The sequence below is a fragment of the Carlito syrichta genome, unplaced genomic scaffold (assembly GCF_000164805.1).
Source record: "Carlito syrichta isolate Samal-C Ts95f unplaced genomic scaffold, Tarsius_syrichta-2.0.1 Scaffold316420, whole genome shotgun sequence".
Lineage (NCBI taxonomy): Eukaryota > Metazoa > Chordata > Mammalia > Primates > Tarsiidae > Carlito > Carlito syrichta.
Genome location: NW_007260516.1, coordinates 414807 through 433533, shown reverse-complemented (window position 1 = coordinate 433533; position 18727 = coordinate 414807). Strand labels below are relative to the sequence as shown.

Below are 18727 nucleotides of genomic sequence, written 5' to 3'. Positions count from 1 at the left end.
GGCTGAGGCGGAAGGATCGCTGGAGCCCAGCAGGTCGAGGCTGCGGTGGCCAGGAGCAGCAACTGCACTCCAGTCTGGGCGACAAAGTGAGACTCCAACTCAAAAAAAAAAAAAAAAAAAAAAAAAAAAAAGATCTACACTAAGACCGGGCACAGTGGCTCACACCTATAATCCCAGCACTTTGGGAGGCCAAGGTGAGAGGACTGCCTGAGCTCAATGATTCAAGACTAGCCTGGGCAACTTGGTGAGACCTCATCTTACAATAAATAAATAAATAAATAATTAGCTGGGTATGGTGGTGCATGTCTGTAGTTCCAGCTACTTGGAAGGCTGAGGCAGAAGGATCACCTGAGCCCAGCAGGTTGAGGCTGTGGTGGCCACGAGCGTGCCCTTGGACTCCAGCCTGGGCAACAGAGTGAGACTCCAACTCAAAAACAAAACAAAACAAAAAGATCTATACTAGGTTCCAACACAGCCAAGAAGCAGCCTCTGAATATCTCAACAAGAGCTGTTACTTCTGTCTCTTAATTTCTTTTTCTTTTTTTTTTTTGGAGTTGGAGTCTCACTGTCGCCCAGACTGGCATGCTCCCCACCACCGCAGCCTCCACCTGCTGGGCTCCGGTGATCCTTCCGCCTCAGCCTTCCAAATAGCTGGAGCTACAGGCGTGCGCTACCATGCCCGGCTTATTTTTTGATTTATTGTAGAGATGAGGTCTCGCCAAGTTGCCCCGGTGGGTCTCGAACCCGCAGACTCAGGCAATCCACTCACCTTGGCCTCCGAAAGTGCTGGGATTACAGGCTGAGCCACTGAGCCCGGCCTCTGTCTCTTAATTTCTATAGCATTTACTGCCTGGAGTGCGTGGAGCATGTTTATATTTTGCCTACAGGTTAGGATGAGTCTGTGTAATCACTCTCCTTCCCTGTTGCGTACTAGAGGCCGGGGCCTCCACAACTGACTAAGCATTTAACAACAAGTACTGATTTAACAAACAACTTCATTTAACTGAAAAGGAATGAAGAAACAAAGCAAAATAAAGCCAAGGAATTTGGCCTGTCACTAATAGGTAATTCAATAGCTCATTTTACATATATTATAAAGATAATTATTGCTTCACATTCTTGGAAGAAACTGAAGTTGGCAGAGGTCTAAGTCCTTTGCATAGGACTTACTTTATTTCCAGTAAAAAGGAGGGTGGGGAAGAAAGTTTCACATAGCTCAAAAAACAGGAGGCTTGGGCAAGGTTTTTTGGAATAACTGCATACTACATGCTTTATTTTACTCTGTGATATGCATACAGAGGGTAATATAAAACCTATACACCTTTTTTTTTGAGTCGGAGTCTCACTCTGTTGCCCAGGCTGGAATGCACAGGCACATTCATGGCCACCGCAGCCTCAACCTGCTGGGCTCAGGTGATCCTTCTGCATCAGCCTTCCAAGTAGCTGTAATTACAGGTGTGCACCACCATGCCCGGCTAATTTTTTGATTTATTGTAGAGACGAGGTCTCACCATGTTGCTCAGGCTGGTCTCAAACCCCTGAGCTCAGGCAATACTTTCACCTCTATACACATTTTAAGAAAGAAAAAAAAAAAAACTGTATTAAAATTATAATAGTAAGATGCATACAAGTCACATTTGACTTCTGCAATTATAAGAGGTGCTCACAGGGGTTCCCATCAGTGTCCAGACACTTCTGATTTTGGCAAACATCTTTTAACAGATGTTTAACATCTCTTAAAATGTGTATACATTTTTTTTTTGGCATTGTGTGTGTGTGTGTGCGTGTGTGTGTGTGTGTGTGTAAACACATACATATATTTAAATTGAAGCAAGGGCCAACTAACCTAAAGAAACACAAACAGAGTAGTGTGAAGATGATTAAAATAGCTTATATGAACAGAAGAAGTGGGAAATGAGAAATCCTTGGAGCTTCTGTAAACATCAATCAGTCTGACCTGATTGAAGCACAGCTGCTCTAGTGCCTGACCACTCTGGTGGGCCTGAGACTAGCAGCATTAGCATCACTTGGGAGCTTGCTGGAAACACAGATCTCGGGCCTCACCCCAGATCTGCAGGGTCTGAATCTGCATTTTATCAAATCCCCCATGACTCCTCTGCACATTAAATTTAAAAAACTCTGTTTTTTTTTGTTTTTTTTTTGAGTAAGAGTCTCATTCTGTCACCCAGGCTGGAAGGCAGTAGCACGCTCCTGGCCACCCCAGCCTTGACCTGCTGGGCTCAGATGATCCTTCTGCCTCAGCCTTCCAAATAGCAGAACTGTAGGCACACGCCACCACGCCCAGCTAATTTTTTTGTTTTTTTGTAGAGATGGGGTCTCACCAAATTGCCCAGGCTGTTCTCGAAGCTGTGGATTGAGGCAATCTTCTCACCTCAGCCTCCCAAAGTGCTGGGATTATTGGTGTGAGCCACTGCGCCCAGCCAAGTTTTTTTTTTTTTTTTTTTGAGACTCGGTCTTGCCATGTTGCCTGGGCTGGTCTTTAACTCTTTCCCAAATGCTATGTCTATTCTTGAGATGCTTCTCAACCCTAGTTGAGCATAATTTGGCAAAATCTTTAACATACTTTTGGCAAAATTCAGTAAGTAAATATTTGTTGAATGCTATAAACCTTAAGAGTCTACTATGTATAAAGCAGTGGTCCCCAACCTTTTTGGCACCAGGGACCAGTTTCTTGGAGGACAATTTTTCCATGAACAAGGGGGAGCTCTTGAGGGGTTGTGAGCAGGCATTAGATTCTCATAAGAAGCGAGCAACCTAGATCTCTCACATATGTAGTTCATAATAGGGTTTGCACTCCTGTGAGAATCTAATGCCACAGCTGATCTGACAGAACATGGAGCTCTGCTCACTCACTACTCACCTCTGGTTGTGAGACTTGGTTCCTGACAGGCCACGGACCAGTACTGGTCTGCCGCCCTGTAGTTGGGGACCCCTAATATAAAGCATTAGGATAGGTATTGGGTATGAAAGATAAGGAATATAGACCCTGAGTTTAGTGACAGGGGTGGGCTGTCACAGACAAAAAGCAACTGACAAGAAAATGGATACTGACTGGGTTATAGTTGAGATACAAAGGAAGTGCACAAGGAAAAGGTAGGTGGATTTCAGTTTCAACTGAGGGCAGCTCGGAAGACTTGGGAAGGAGATAGCACTTGGCGGTGATCTTTAGGGAGAGATAGGACGAGACGTTCTAGTAAGAGATGGCTGCTCAGGGTCAGGCATACAACTGGAGATTAAGGCAGGTATGGACAGAATGATAAGGCCTCTGGCTGGAGGGTTTCTCAAGGGGCAGAGGACAGGGACAGCAAAGGAGATTGGAACCAGAGCGGGTGCCATGCTGAGGTTTTAGTCTCTACATAACAGGGAGTCCTGAAAGTATTTTGAACAGGAGTATGAATAGGGGAATGATGTAATCTCATCAGGTCTTACAAAGTCTCAACAGACAATATGTATTGGGACCACATGTGAGGTGTTTAAAACAACAACAATGTTGGTAGATCAAACCAGATCTATGGAATCAGAATCTCTATTAGGGTGGATGGCTTCACACTTGATATTGCTGTGTGCCTGCAGTCCAGAACTCAGATTCTAGAGATGCTTTTGGAAGAGATTCAGAAAATGGGTCGAAAGGGAAAATGTCAGAGACGAGGAAACGACTTAGGTGCTAAGCACTGGATATATCAGATCCTTGCTATGCAGGTCTTATGTTATTAAAGGTCAGAGTAAGCCAATCTGAAAGGCTGTATATTCTATAATTCTGACTATAGTATATGAGGGAGACCCAAGAAAATCTGGCATTTATTTATAAAAAATTATGTGTCCTTACATGTTTAAACTTTAGTCACCTTCAAAGTATTCTCCGTTTGATGCAATACACCCATTGAGACGTTTTTTCCACTGCTTAAAACAATTTATGAATTTGTCAATTTGGATGCCTTTTAGTGCTTCTGCCTTTTTTGTTTCACCTCTTCCACATTGGTAAAATGTTTTCCTCTGAGGACATTTTTCACTGGAGAAACAATAAGTCACTTGGGGCGAGATTGGGTGAATACAGAAGGTGGGGCATAGGCGTCAGGCCGTTTGTGATAAATAACTGTTGAAAAGTCAGTTCGGTGTGGGCAGGTGCGTTATAATCGCCCATTATGAAACGGGCAAATGCGTTGAAGAATCTCCAAAAAAAATTCACCGAAGCTGAATGCAGTCTTTCACAGCAATGCTAGCTGGCACACTGATACGGGTAGGTTCTTAGAACACTTGCCTAGAGAGGGAAGCCTGTAGTACAAGGGGCCCACGTTCCAAAATATAATTATGGCTTTTTTGGGGGCCCCAACATTCCGGAAAAGGCAAAACTGTGGAGACAGTAGAAAGATCAGTGATTGCCAGGCGCTGAGGGGAGGCAGGGATGAGTAGACAGAGCACAGAGATGTTCAGGACAGTGAAAATATTCGATATGGGACTATAATGGTGGATGCACATCACTGTATGTTTATCAAAACTCAGAAAGTACAACACCAAGAGTGAATCTTGATGTAAGCTCAGGACCCTGGTGAATAATGGTATATTAATGGAGGTTTGTCAATTGCAACAAATGTGCCACTCTGGTGAGAGAGCCTAATGTTTCTGTGGTGGTATGGAAGTTCTCTACTTCTCATTTAATTTTGCTGTGAACCTAAAACTGTTCTGAAAAATGAAGTCTATTTTTAAAAAAAGATCAGATTACCTAGGTTGGAATGTAGGCTATATAAATTACCAGCTCTATAAACTTGGGCAATTTATTTAACCTCTCTTTACCGTAGTTTTTGCCTAGAAAATGGACTTTTAAAAGTTCCTACTTAAAGTTTGAATATATATAAAGGTAGCCAACAATTACTGAAATCTTAACTATGTTCCATGAAGTCTTGGCTACTGTAATAATGACTATTATTAATTCCAGGAGGGCAAACATTAATATGTCACTCTTTCATGTATTAGCTCTGAAATATTTGTGTATAAAAAAACTATTAAATTAGTTTGCCTTAATGAAGCAAGGGGCATATATGAAGAATGTTTTGCTGGGACATTGTGTGAGATTAGAAAAAAAAAAGTCTTTTTTTTTTTCTGGGCTTGCTGAGGAAGGACAATACATGGAATATTCTGATTAGGCAATAGTAGGGTTGGAATTGAGGTTATATGCAGATATTGCCCACAGGGAGAGGAGAATTGTTTAGGAAGACAGAGGTAATGATAGAAGAAAGAGGTGTTGAGGAAGACTAGGGGAAGCCAAGTTATCAGAAATGAATTCACTGTGTCAGCAAGTTTCTCTAAGGCTGGTCTTTTGAATATACTTGTCAATTTTTCTCTTTCTGGCAGTCACTGTTTTGCTTGATTTGTGAGCTAAAGTTTGACTTCCAAACTTGTTTCTCCTAGGAGTGTCCAAGCATGTTGGGGATGCCCTGAAAACCCATTCCTCTCAGTCCTTGAGAAAAATCTGGACAGTTGGAATCCCTCCTTGGGGTGTCATTGAGAACCAGAGGGATCTTATTGGAAAAGATGTAAGTAGGTAATCCTTTCACAACAAAAGAAAGTGAACATATATCCAAATTGCCAGTTAACGCTGTGCCTGGATGTCTAATGAATATCACAAATATATCTGATACCAAATCCTGACTTCCTATGACTTTCCTAACCCTAACTTTTCTTAGAAGCTGACGATCCCATCCTTGCAGTTGCTCAAGCCAAAAACTAATCCTTGGACCAATCCTTGGGTTAATCCTTGAACGATCTCTTTGTCTCACACCTCAAACCTGATCCGTTAGTAAACTATCTCAGTTCCACTTTAAAAATATTTACAGAGCTGGGCTCGGTGGCTCAGCCTGTAATCCTGCACCTTTGGGAGGCTGAGGTGAGCCTGAGCCTGCGGGTTCAAGACCCGCCTGGGCAGCGAGACCTCATCTCTACAATAAATCAAAAAATCAGCCGGGCGTGGTAGCGCATGCCTGTAATTCCGGCTACTCAGAAGGCTGAGGCGGAAGGATCACCGGAGCCCAGCAGGTCGAGGCTGCGGTGGCCGGGAGCGGCCACTGCACTCCAGTCTGGGTGACAGAGTGAGACTCCAACTCAAAAAAAAAAAAAAAAATATTTACAGAATCAGATTTCTTCTTATTACTTCTGCTGTTACTGAGCAAATCCCAGGGTGTATTTTGATTTTTCATGCCTGACAGTATCCCACTGTACTATGATTGAATCAATCACTCCTCTATTATCTATTATCCCCTGTTAATATTATAATAAAGTATATAAATCTTTGATACGAACTTGCTTATTTCCCTAGAAATAATTCTGAAAGTGGAATACTTGGGCCAGTTGGTACATACATTCAAAAACATGACACTTTGTCTTCCAGAAAGTTGGTAACAATTCACATTCTTATCAACAGGGTACGTGGGTGCCCATTTAGTTTTGAATATTTTGGCTTTTTCGAGCTTTGGCATTCTCATAAGTATAAAATAATACCTAATTTTTCTTATTTTTGTTTCTCTGATCGCTAGTGAAGTTCAGCATCTTTTTGTGCATCTTCAAGAAGGGATTTTGCACTTTGAAAGATTTTTTTAACTATTATGATTCAACCTAGTAATATTTTTGTTTGTCAAGTATGCTGCATTTATCAGTTTTTATTTTGTATTATTTTTTGTCATTTTTTCAGAAATATGAAATACGTATAAAACCTATCAATCATTTTCTTTGTGGTTTCTGGCCTCAGTGTCATGCTTTGAAATGATGAAAGTAGCGGCGGAGTCAGTGGCTCGCACCTATAATCCCAGCACTTTGGGCGGCTGAGGTGAGAGGATTGCCTGAGTGAGCTCACAGGTTCAAGACCTCATCTCTACAAGAAATCAAAATATTAGCCAGGCATGGTAACACGTGCCTGTAGTTCCAGCTACTTGGAAGGTTGAGGCAGAAGGATCACCCAGCAGATCTTGGCTGTGGTGGCCATAAGCATGCTACTGCACTCCAGCCTGGGCGACAGAATGGGACTCCAATTCAAAAAAAAAAAAAAAAAAATTATGCAAGTAACTTTTTAAGTTGAATGTTTGTAAAATTCATAGTGCTTTTTGCATCCATTATTTATTTGAAGCTTCACGGCAATTTTCTGAAATAGAACATTATCATCATCATCCTCACTTATACACGAGGAAAATAAGCCTCAGAAAGGTGGCAAGAATTACTCAGAGTTAAAGTTAGTAAGTAGGAGAGCCTTGAGAGCATTGATTTAAATGTGGGCTGATGCTAAATATTGTGCTTTTGCCTCTAAAAGCAAATAAGAAGTGGAGCAGCATGAGTAAGTATCCATAAATATAATAAAGAATTTGATGTTTTATATTGATTAAAATGCCATTTGGCTGGATGGCTGTTAGTCTTCATTTTATTTGGAATACTAGAAAATAACCAATGTCAAAATATTATTCTGGGCTGGATACAGTGGCTCATGCCTGTAATCCCAGCACTTTGGGAGGATGAGGCTGGAGGATCACTTGAGCCCAGTAGTTTGAGATCAGCCTGAGCAACAAAGTAAGCCCTTGCCTCTATAAAAAATATATAAATTAGCTGGGTGTGGTGGTGTGCGCCCCTAGTCCCAGCTACCCAGGAGGCTGAGGATCGCTTGAGCCCAGGAGTTCAAGCCTGTGGTGAGCCGTGATCATGCCACTGCACTTCAACCTGGGTGACAGAGTGACACTCTGTTTCCAAAAAAAGAAAAAAGAAAAATACTCTGGAATACATCTACTAAAAGGCGATATTTTTGGATAATGGTATGATCTATGTACTAGCGCCACTCTTTGAGTAATTTTTTAGTGATCTGAAACAAGTTAAGTACAGAAATGGAAAATAATCATTTCAAACCACTGTTAGCCACATGGCCATACTGCACCATGTAAGCACATGGTCAGATAATGTTGAATTTGTGTTTTGAGTCTCATGTACCACGAGCTGCATACTAGTCATGCATAGTAGGACCAAGTATATGCCCATTAGAAAATGGAAAATTTAGCCGGACTCTGTGGCTCAGCCTGTAATCCCATGCCTTGGGAGGCTGAGGTGAGTGGATTGCCTGAGCCCACAGTTCGAGACCTGCCTGGGCAACTTGGTGAGACCTCATCTCTACAATAAATAAAAAAATTAGCCAGGTGTGGTAGCACGCACCTGTAGTTCCAGCTACTTGGAAGGCTGAGGCGGAAGGATCGCCGGAGCCCAGCAGGTAGAGACTGCGGTGGTTGGGAGCGACCACTGCACTCCAGTCTGGGTGACAGAGTGAGACTCCAACTCAAAAAAAAAAAAAAAAAAAAGAAAATGGAAAATTTGGCCAGGTGCGATACTCATGTTTGTAATCCCAGCACTTTGGGAGGCCAAGGCGAAAGGACTGCCTGAACCCAAGGGTTCGAGACCAGCCTGGGCAACATGGTGAGTCCTCGTCTTTACAATAAATCAAAAAATTAGCCAGGCATGGTGGCACGTGCCTGTAGTTCCAACTACTTGGAAGGCTACAGTGGAAGGATTGTCTGAGCCCAGCAGGTTGAAGCTGTGGTGGCCATGAGCATGCCACTGCACTCCAGTCTGGGTGACAGAGTGAGACTCCTATTAAAAAAAACAAAAGGAAATTTAAAAAATTGATCTTTCATCACAGATAGATTGAAAAACACAGCTCTAAGTAGTGAATAATACGCTTTAACCTCGACAAAAACTCTGTTAGCACACAGAGACAGGCCTTTGGAGCAGTTGACTCAGGGAAGAATCTTGAGCTCTGACGTCCGCCCCTGCCTTGTCCTTGCCGCCTCTCAGGTAGTATGCCTGTACCAGACACTGGGTAACCCCCTCAGCAAGCTCACCACTCTCAACACCATGCACTCCCACTTCATCCTGTCTGATGATGGGACCGTGGGCAAGTATGGAAATGAAATGAAACTCAGGAGGAACCTGGAGAAGCACCTCTCTCTGCAGAAGATACACAGCCGTGAGTACCATAGGGGATCGGCCAACAGGTCTTCTTGAGGGCCTGCTGAGGGAAAGGTGCCCTGTTGTCACTTGTACAGAGTAGAGAGGCCCAAGTCAGTCTGTACCTTAGAGCATCCAGAGAGATTAAATTAACACATGTGAATACACACCTGGATAAAGCAGGATATAAGATGGTGCTGACTTGTGGGTGGCAGTTGAGACAGAGGAAGAAATCCTTGGGGGATCATTAAAAAAATAGAGACTTTAGCAGAACCTTGAAGCATCCTTAGGGTTGAAAGAAGGGAGAGAGAAAGAGAGGTATCCGTGTGGGAATGAGAATGGCTGAAGAAAAATAAGGAAACTAGCCCTTCCTTCCTTCCTTCCTTCCTTCCTTCCTTCCTTCCTTCCTTCCTTCCTTCCTTCCTTCCTTCCTTCCTTCTTTTTCTTTCTTTTCAAGTTGAAGTCTCATTCTGTTGCCCAGGCTGGAGTGCAGTGACTTGATCACAGCTCACCACAGCCTCGACCTCCTGGACTCAGGTGATCCTTCTGCCTCAGTCTCCCGAGTAGCTGGGACTACAGGTGTGCACCACAATGCCCAGCTATGTTTTTAATTTTTTTGTAGAGTTGAGGTCTCACTATGTTGCCCAGGCTAGTCGTAACTGCTAGACCCAAATGATCCTCCCTCCTGAGCCTCTCAAAGTGCTGGGCTTACAAGCATGAGCCACCATGCCCATCCCCTAGCTTGAGAGGAGTAGAGGCATGAGCTTTGATGGTCAGGGAAGATGACATTTCCTATGGGTTAGGTGGCCCTAGATAGGGAAGGGGTTAAAATCAGACAGGGCTTTTAGAAATAGGGATCTTGGAAGGTGTCAAGGTTGTGTCATGTTTATGTGGTGCTTGAAAAGGACCATTTTGGTAGAGGAGAGGAGAGGGCCAAAACCAGTATGCAGAGAGGTGTAATCCTTGGCAGAGAGCAGGAGGGCTGGGTGCTGCCTGGAAAAATGGAGACCTTGGGCTAAAGCAGCGAGGTGGGCCTCTACCTCTTGTGCTGAATTAAATCTTCCACAGAACACTTCTTGGGGGCAGAGGACTAGGGAGTGGGAATGCCCTCAAGAGGCTCAAGTCCTCTTCAACCTTTAAGTGTTGGCTGTGAAAATGAAAGTCTGAAAGTCCATTTAGCTTTTGGCCTTGATCTCCAGAGGCAGCAGAATGTAGTGAGGTCAGACAGATTAAAGCTCTGTCATTTACTGCCTGTGACTTTGGCCAGTGGATTTCACATCTGCCAAACTGCTTTCTTATGATAAAATGGAAGGAACTGTCTACCTCAAACTTTTGCTGTGAGGATTCATTGAGAAGATGTATGTTAGGTGTGTCTAGAATAGTGCTGAGCGCCTAGCATGTGTTTCATACGTGTCTGTTTCTTTCCTTTTTCCCTCCTTTGGTACAGCGGGCATCTCACGATTGTGAGGTGGGATGCGGAGGGGGAGGGAATTCTGGAAATGGGTACCAGTCACTTAGAACTCAGTGTGACCAAAGGTTCTGAGGCTTGTGTATGTCAGAAAAAGGGGAGAAAGAATTAGGTGTGTGGCCTTCTATGGGGTGGGGGTGAATGGGGGAAGGGAGATCTATTGAGCAGAGGAAAGGAAGAGAGGCTGGAGATTAACCCTGAAGAAGAATCCCTGCAGGTAAGGACCTGTTAGGGGACTGCTATGCTAGTTACATGTTGTCTCTGCTGGCCTGTGCTCACCACCTAAATCGCTTGGGTTCTATGTAGCACTACAGTGTGTCCCATGAGAGGCATAAGAATCTTCGTCTTTCTTATTCCCTGCAGCTTCCTTATTTTTGTACAAATGCAAGCAATCTTGAGCTTGTTTATAGCAGCAGGTGACGTTTCTACTTTCAAAGACCTTGAAACTTAGGATTTATCTGGAGGGTTTTGCTGACTGTGGAGAAATAATGTAGAGTCAATTCCAGCAGACTGATAACATTTATTATTCTAAGAAGAACCCACATGTAAATAGCAAAAACATAAGCCACCTCCCACACACACATACATACACATTCAGAGGAAAGAGAAGACAAAAGAAAAATGCCCAACAAACTCAAAATTCTTATGTATCAAAGCTGATCTTCCTACCTATCATGTTGACAAGGGATATTTTCTACCCTGTTTGTATTTGTCATTAACATGATCAGTAAGAGATTTACTTGGATGGAATGAAAATACTTACATATGTTGTTGATTTCTTTTTAGCCCGTGTTCTTGGCATCCCTGGCAAACCCTTGATGTTGTCAGAGGATACTTTAAAAAAAAAAAAAGACTCCATAAAGTTGTAGGAATTCCTGACTTCAGCTATTTGAAATGTGGCCAATGTCAGCTCCTGCTCTGTAAGCCTCTGAGGAGAAAATTTCAAGATAGGAATCTTTTCATGATACATAACTTTTCATAATCTGAGTCTCCATGGAGAAGAGTGCCCTTTCCTGGGATTTCTATTGTAGAAACTTTTAATTTGGAGGTGTAGTATTGTATTCCTGCCTACCCGGGAGCCTGCACAGAGGCAGCTCTCTAGTGAGATTTCTTAGCAAGAACTTTACACTTTTTTTCTTTTTAAGCAAATTTTATTAGTAGCATCAGTAGGATCCCTTTTGCAGAAAACAGCCATAAATATATTTGTTTTTGTGGGAAGTAGTTGTTGCTTCAAGAAAAGTGTATGTAACAGAAATTGAATTCTCTTTCCCTCTTCCACAAAATGCCATTATTGATTTCTTTTTCAGATGGTAAAAGTATTCTATACTTTCGTATCCAGACAAAGCAAAGAAATTGTCTAATAGAAGAAAGGAATAGTTTTTTATAATTTATTATCAAAACTAATCATTGTTAACTTTTTTCATATGTATACCTTCATATTTTCTATACACATGCATACTCGTACACGCACATACAGCACAACATTTTTTAAACAAAAACTGGAATGATTTCACATCCGTGCTTCTTTTTGTAATCTTCCCTCCCCAGAAACACGGGCAAACTTCCATGTCAGTAAGTATAATTTAACACATTTTGAATGACTGTGTAATATTCTATTACATGGGCTATAAGAGATTCCCTTATAAAAGTTTTTTAAACTCCAAAATTAATAAAAATCTCATCTAAATTTTCTTATATTATTTTTATGCCCTAATATCCATTTCCCCCACTTCATTCGGCTTATATGGGACTATATTATTAGAAAAACCCTATGTCTATTGGGTGATACATCTTAAGTTCACTTTTTAGTGATATGGAGAAAATAGTGAGGTAGAGGTATATGGAAAAGAGGTAGACCATCAAAGGAATTAAGTCGATTGAATGAAGTATTTGAATGCCTGCTAACAGACCCACCCTTAACATTTGAGAACCTGGCACAACGATACACACAGAAACTCACATGCTCTATACCTAAATATTTAAATGTCTCACTTGGAGCTCACAAATAGTATAAAGTTATCAATATGTAGTATGTGTGGTATGAAAACATACATCAAGCCGGGCTTGTTGGCTCAGCCTGTAATCCCGCGTCTTTGGGAGGCTGAGATGAGTGGATTGCCTGAGCCCGCGGGTTCGAGACCTGCCTGGGCAACTTGGTGAGACCTCATCTCTGCAATTAAAAAAAAAAAAAAATCAGCCGGGCATGGTAGCGCGCGCCTGTAATTCCGGTTACTCGGAAGGCTAAGGCGGAAGGATCGCGGGAGCCCAGCAGGTCGAGGCTGTGGTGGCCGGGAGCGGTCACTGCACTCCAGTCGGCGCAGAGTGAGACTCCAACTCAAAAAAAAAAAAAAAAAAAAAAAAAAAGACTAACCTAGGCAACATAGCGAGACCCTGTCTCTACAAAAATAAAAGTAATACTATGCATATTATTCTGTAACTTTTTTTACTTGTATCTTTTAAAAAAATAACTGCAGTTATTCCTCTTTTCTAACTTTCTTGCTCTAATAAAGTAATAAATAGGCTTTGGTCAAGTGGTTAGGCAGAAAAAGCCAGTAATATATAGTCTTTGTTAAAAAAAAAATCCAGTGAAAAATGGAATAAACGGAAATGTAAATATCTTTGAGGGTTGCTCATCCAATCTTGTTCCTGGAAATAACCATTTAAAATTATTGAATTGGTTAAGGTTGATCATTTTTGTAGATGAAAAAAATGGATGCATTGGGATTCATTACATGGTTTCTTTACTTTTAGATACTTGTGGAATTTCCCACAAGGAAAAGTTAACATTTCTTAAGGACTACTGACTTTTAAAAAATTCCTGAAGGCTTTTCCTACGACTTTACCTGTTAAAGCTTGAAGATGGTCTCACCACTTTTATGCTACATCTTATTTGAAGTCCAAGCTTCTGGTTTGGTCTTGATCTAAGCAAACCTGGGTAAAACAAGGGAGAGACCAGGGCAAGGAATGAGCGTGTGGTAATTGAGCCATTGTGTCTGAAAATCAAAGTGGTTGACTGACTGAGCTAGGAACCCTCTAACAGTGTGGTATTGTTTGTGGTCTGAAATAGGCTCAAGACAAAATGTCCCCGTGGTGGGGCTGGTGGTGGAAGGAGGTCCCAATGTTATCCTGTCCGTGTGGGAGATTGTCAAGGACAAGGACCCAGTGGTGGTGTGTGAAGGCACAGGCAGGGCGGCCGACCTCCTGGCCTACACACACAAACACCTAGCAGATGAAGGGTGAGTTGTTGACTCTTCCATGTTGAAACTATAGGGAGTGTTTATTTCTCTGTTTTAGTTCTTCAAGCTGTGTGTTTCTGTAGGTCAGAAATCCCTCAAGTAACAGAGGTTGAGACTCATTTTTCAGTGACTTTGCTTTTGTTGATCAACACCAAAATGCCCTTCAACGAGACGAGAGCTGCTATTTTCTTAGGAGAGTAGTGGCCTGCCTCTAATAGGTTAGGCTGAGCCTTGCCTGAGCTTTGGGAACAGGCATTTCCAGGGGGAGTGAGAGAGGAAATGCTAGAGCCATTGACCGTTCTGCTAAAAGAACCCTGCAGTGAGAGAGGCGAACTGTGTTGGGCTCATATCACCTTCAAATTCATTTGCCATTTGGAGAAATAGCAGGAATTGGAAATCGATATCCTGACATTTACAGAGTATATATTGTGCTTATTTCAGGCTTTCGTTATTTCCCTTTTTCAAATAAGAAAATAGTTTCAAATAAGATAGTTTCAAATAACATGATAGATTTTCTCTTGCCATCCTTCTATCCACTGTGATTCTTCCAGTTTCAAAAGCATAATATTTCTGCTGTGTAAATAAATACAGTGTCTAGGAACCAAACTGTTGGCCCCACTTGTTTATTTAGTAAGCCTTTATCACCGCCTATGTTCTAACAGTTTTCTGGGGTCTCTTTCCTTACAATTTATCCCTGTTCAGTCGTCAACCCCTACTTCCACTCTCCGTCCCCTCCCTATTCTCTTATACCTCTCCCTTTCCTAAAGTCACCCTGGGTGAGTAGTTCTTAAGCCTTTTGGGGTTTCAGATCCTCTGGAGAATATGATGCCAGTAATTTCTGGAGATTCACAGTCCTCTAGAAATCTACCAGCTCAAGAACTCTGCCTCAGACTGTATTCTCTTCTGGCAGAGCTGTCCGTAGGCACCTTCTCAGTTTTGAGGAAAGATGAGTTTTCTTGTACTGATGTTGCTGGCTTGCTCCTTTCTGCGTTGTGTCAAGTCATGACAGTGCATTTCTTTTCAAGGGTATTGCGTCCTCAGTTGAAAGAAGAGATCATCTGCATGATTCAGAACACTTTCAACTTTAGTCTTAAACAGTCCAAGCACCTTTTTCAAATTCTGATGGAGTGCATGGTACACAGGGATTGTGTGAGTATGACAAGTTGATAACTCAATTGACTTTTAAAAAAATGTTAGTTTAGAAACATCTGTTTGTACAATTTAAGAAATACGTTATATATTCATATTGAGCTTGAGAGTTATATGCAGAATTTGACCCTTAAATTTGAGTAAGGCTGGGTACCGTGGCTCATGCCAGTAATCCCTACACTTTGGGAGGAGGAGGTGAGAGGATTGCCTGAGTCCAGGGGTTTGAGACCAGCCTGGGCAATTTGGTGAAACCTTGTCTCTACAATAAATCAAAAAGTTAACCGGGCGTGGTGGCGCCTGTCTGTGGTTGCAGCTACTCAGAAGGCTGAGGTGGAAGAATCAACTGAGCCCAGCAGGTCGAGGCTGCGGTGGCCATGAGTGTGCCACTGCAGTCCAGCCTGGGTGACAGAGTGAAATTCTAACTCAAATAAAATAAAGTTGAGTAAACTTGGCTTCTTACTGCCTCACCCCCATTTTCACCCTCATGCTTCAAATTCCAGACTCTCCCTCAGAACAAGCACTTAAGTAGTATAGCAGTGATCCAGAAAAGATGTCACATTTAGTGAAAGTTACACAAATATTTTCAGAGGGTAAGAGAACAGCTCCTGGCTTTGGTGAACTCATGTGTGCTGGGTGCATTATTTCACTGAAAATGTGTTAAAAAATGGGAAATGTGAAAATAAACTCTGGGATAGAAAATGGAGGTCACAAACTATGAACTGTGAAAGTTCCTAGCGTTTCAGGGTACTGTGATCAAAATTTTTATCAATGACTTGGATGATACAAAACTGACAATTACAATAAACATGCAGCTATGTCATGATTCAAAGTGATCTTTCTAGAAATTGAAGACTGGATCAAATCATACAATAATTTTGGTTATGTTGAAATACCTGACCTCAAAACATCAGTTGAAAAAGTTCAGGCCAGAGGAAGCATGACAAAATATATGTGACAAACTCTTTGGGACTTTAGTTGACCAATTAATAACAATTATGTTTACAACCAGCAGTTGTGCTTTTAAGTGTATTTTTTTTTCACCTGAAATAGTCCTGTGAGTGAGTTCAACATGGATGGTCCTGGTTGTTTATTTCCATTTCAGAGATGATGAAACATTTAAGTGTTTTGCAGCTGTGCAATGACAAAATGTTAGAACTGTGGCCATGTGTTTTGGCTCACACCTGAAATACCAGCACTTTGAGAAGTCAAGACAGGAGGATTGCTTGAGGCCAGGAGTTTAAGATTAGTCTGGGCTACACAGCAAGACCCTTGTCTCTGCAAATAATTAGCCAGGCATGGTGGAGCACATCTGTCATCCCAGATACTTGAGAGGGTGAGGCAGAGGATTGTTTGGACTCAGGAGTTGGAGGCTGCAGTGAGCTATGATTGTACTACTGCACTCCAGCCCGGGTGAGTCAGACCCTGCCTTTAAAAGAAAAAAGAAAGAAAGAAAGAAAGAAAGAAAGAAAGAAAGAAAGAAAGAAAGAAAAAGAAAGAAAGAAAGAAAGAAAGAAAGAAAGAAAGAAAGAAAGAAAGAAAGAAAGAAAGAAAGAAAGAAAGAGTAGCATGGAAACTTGAGCTCAGTGTTGAAATCTTGTTCTTAGTCTACTACACTTAATATTTCCCACAGTAACCAGGAAGTTAAGAAAAGGACATGCTACAGAGATTGCCCGTGTTTGCCTCTTCCTCTTATCAAGTGGAATAATTAATGTACAGTGTAGGGATCACTGGGGAGCAAGAAATGCAGGAAAGATTTTGCATATTATAGGAACTGGGTTCTCGTTCCTGTACAGTTAAGGGTTGATTTGATTCAAGCACATAGAGGGCCTATCAGGTGAACGAAAATAGTATTTGAAATTGTAAAAGCTGCTGGGTGCGGTGACTCTTGCCTGTAATTCTAGCCCTTTGGGAGGCGGAGGAGAGAGGATTACCTGAAGCCTACGAGTTCAAGAACAGCCTGGGAAACATGGGGAGACCTCGTCTCTACAATAAATCAAAAAATTAGCTGGGCATTGTGGCACATGCCTGTAGTTCAGCTACGTGGAAGGCTGAAGTGAAAGGATCGCCTGAGCCCAGCAGGTCAAGTTTGCGGTGGCTGGGAACATGCCACTGCACTACAGCCTGGGTGACAGAGTGAGATTCTGACTCAAAAAAACAAAAACAAAAACAAAAACAAAAAAACTGTAAAAGCATAGTATTATACCTTCATGGTACATTAAAGATTGATTATTCAGAGAGTTCCTTTTCTTTTATGGATGAGGAACCCAAGAATCAGTGACTTTTAGATTTCTACTCAAGGCTGGCTAATTAGTGGCATACCCTGGACTAGGTTGGCAGTGTTGCTCTTTTCTGTTAAACCAGTTCCCTCTACTATATGAAATATATTTTCACTTGGAAAGGCTGAGATACACCTGTTCATTATAAAGGTGACCCTTTATAGCCATAAATGAAGTCTTTGCTTTTGTTTTTTTTTTAAATCAGTCACATGCCAGGACGCACTGGACACCTTGACATCATGAAGACCTTCTGTGTGTCCTTTGCACTTGCTCCTTGTATCCATTGTAATTGCCTCACTTGTTTTGCGAAAAACCCTTGAGGATTTATTTCCCACTAAAAAACAGAAGTCTTAGTTTCTAAGGCTAGGTGAACGAAAAGATCTAATTTAATATCCCTTCAAAAGGGGGAATGATTTTACTTACATTAGAAATTTATATAGAGGTTCATTTTGTCGTAGCATGTATGTAGTCAATGAATGTAATAACATTCTTTTATAAATGTTTCCTCTAGTGTACAAGGAACTTTAAAGTGTTTTCTTCCAAGGGCTCACAATTATTTTTTTATCCTATTCAAAAAGTTTCTCTCCTATAAGTAAAAAAATATAAATAAATAAATTTACTCTGTATTGGTTTGCCTTTACAAAATGAAGAGTGTTTTTCTCAGTTCATTAGCTCCAGTGTCAATCCTGTGGGTACTCATTGAAAGCGTTTGCTAGTTCCCCAAGTGTATGTCTTTCTGTTTGCAACTGTTACAGATTACCATATTTGATGCTGATTCTGAAGAGCTGCAAGATCTTGACTTAGCAATCCTAACAGCTTTGCTGAAGGGTGAGTATCTGAATGGGGTTGCAGTTCTTCCTCACTACTTCTCACATCCCATGGAACTCTGTGCTTTTTGTGTAGATGCTTCGAGAAGAGTGTATGACTGCTCCTTTCTTTTACCCTAGGCACAAATTTATCAGCATCAGAACAATTAAATCTGGCAATGGCTTGGGACAGAATGGACATTGCCAAGAAACATATCCTAATTTATGGACAGCACTGGAAGGTATAGCAAAAATGAAGTTAATTGGAAAAAATATCTTAGGTGTTGGTTGGCTAGGGAGGGGCAAAAGAGAAAATGAGAGGAGAGAGATTGATTGGGAGGGGTGTGGGAGTACCGTCTCTGTGGCTGGGTGCTCAGGGGGAACTAAGACATTTCTCTCATCTACTTTGCCTCCCTGAAATATTTTTTTTCCTTTGGCTCTGCAGTCTAATTGAAACTGAAAAGAGAAGTTAGAAAAAAGATGGAATGGGAAAAAAATTTAATTTATTTTTTGAGTAATGCATTTTCTTGTATTGTTATTTAAAACTTGAAATTTATCTTATTTTGGCTTTAAGATGTAACAGGCTTTCATAGGACAAATTAGTGAAAATAGAAAAAAGAAGAAATATTACCCATAATATTAATTATAATCGCTACTAACATTTCATTTTTTAATTTTAATTTTAGTTTTTTGAGTTGGAGTCTCACTCTGTTGCCCAGGCTGGAGTGCAGTGGCATGCTCATGGGCACTGCAGCCTCGACCTACTGGGCTCAGGTGATCCTTCTGCCTCAGCCTTCCAAGTAG

At 41.6% G+C, this 18727-nt stretch overlaps 1 protein-coding gene across 1 annotated transcript in view; it reads left to right on the top strand.

Annotated features, from left to right (window-relative positions):
* Positions 1 to 18727, top strand: part of TRPM6 (transient receptor potential cation channel subfamily M member 6) — a 156527-nt gene that overhangs the window by 36570 nt on the left and 101230 nt on the right. Inside the window, exons 5-10 of the mRNA XM_008074369.1 lie at positions 5428 to 5552; positions 8836 to 9007; positions 13524 to 13692; positions 14718 to 14841; positions 17873 to 17945; positions 18065 to 18165. Coding sequence (XP_008072560.1) covers positions 5428 to 5552; positions 8836 to 9007; positions 13524 to 13692; positions 14718 to 14841; positions 17873 to 17945; positions 18065 to 18165 — 764 coding nt within the window. The remainder of the gene's footprint in view (positions 1 to 5427; positions 5553 to 8835; positions 9008 to 13523; positions 13693 to 14717; positions 14842 to 17872; positions 17946 to 18064; positions 18166 to 18727) is intronic.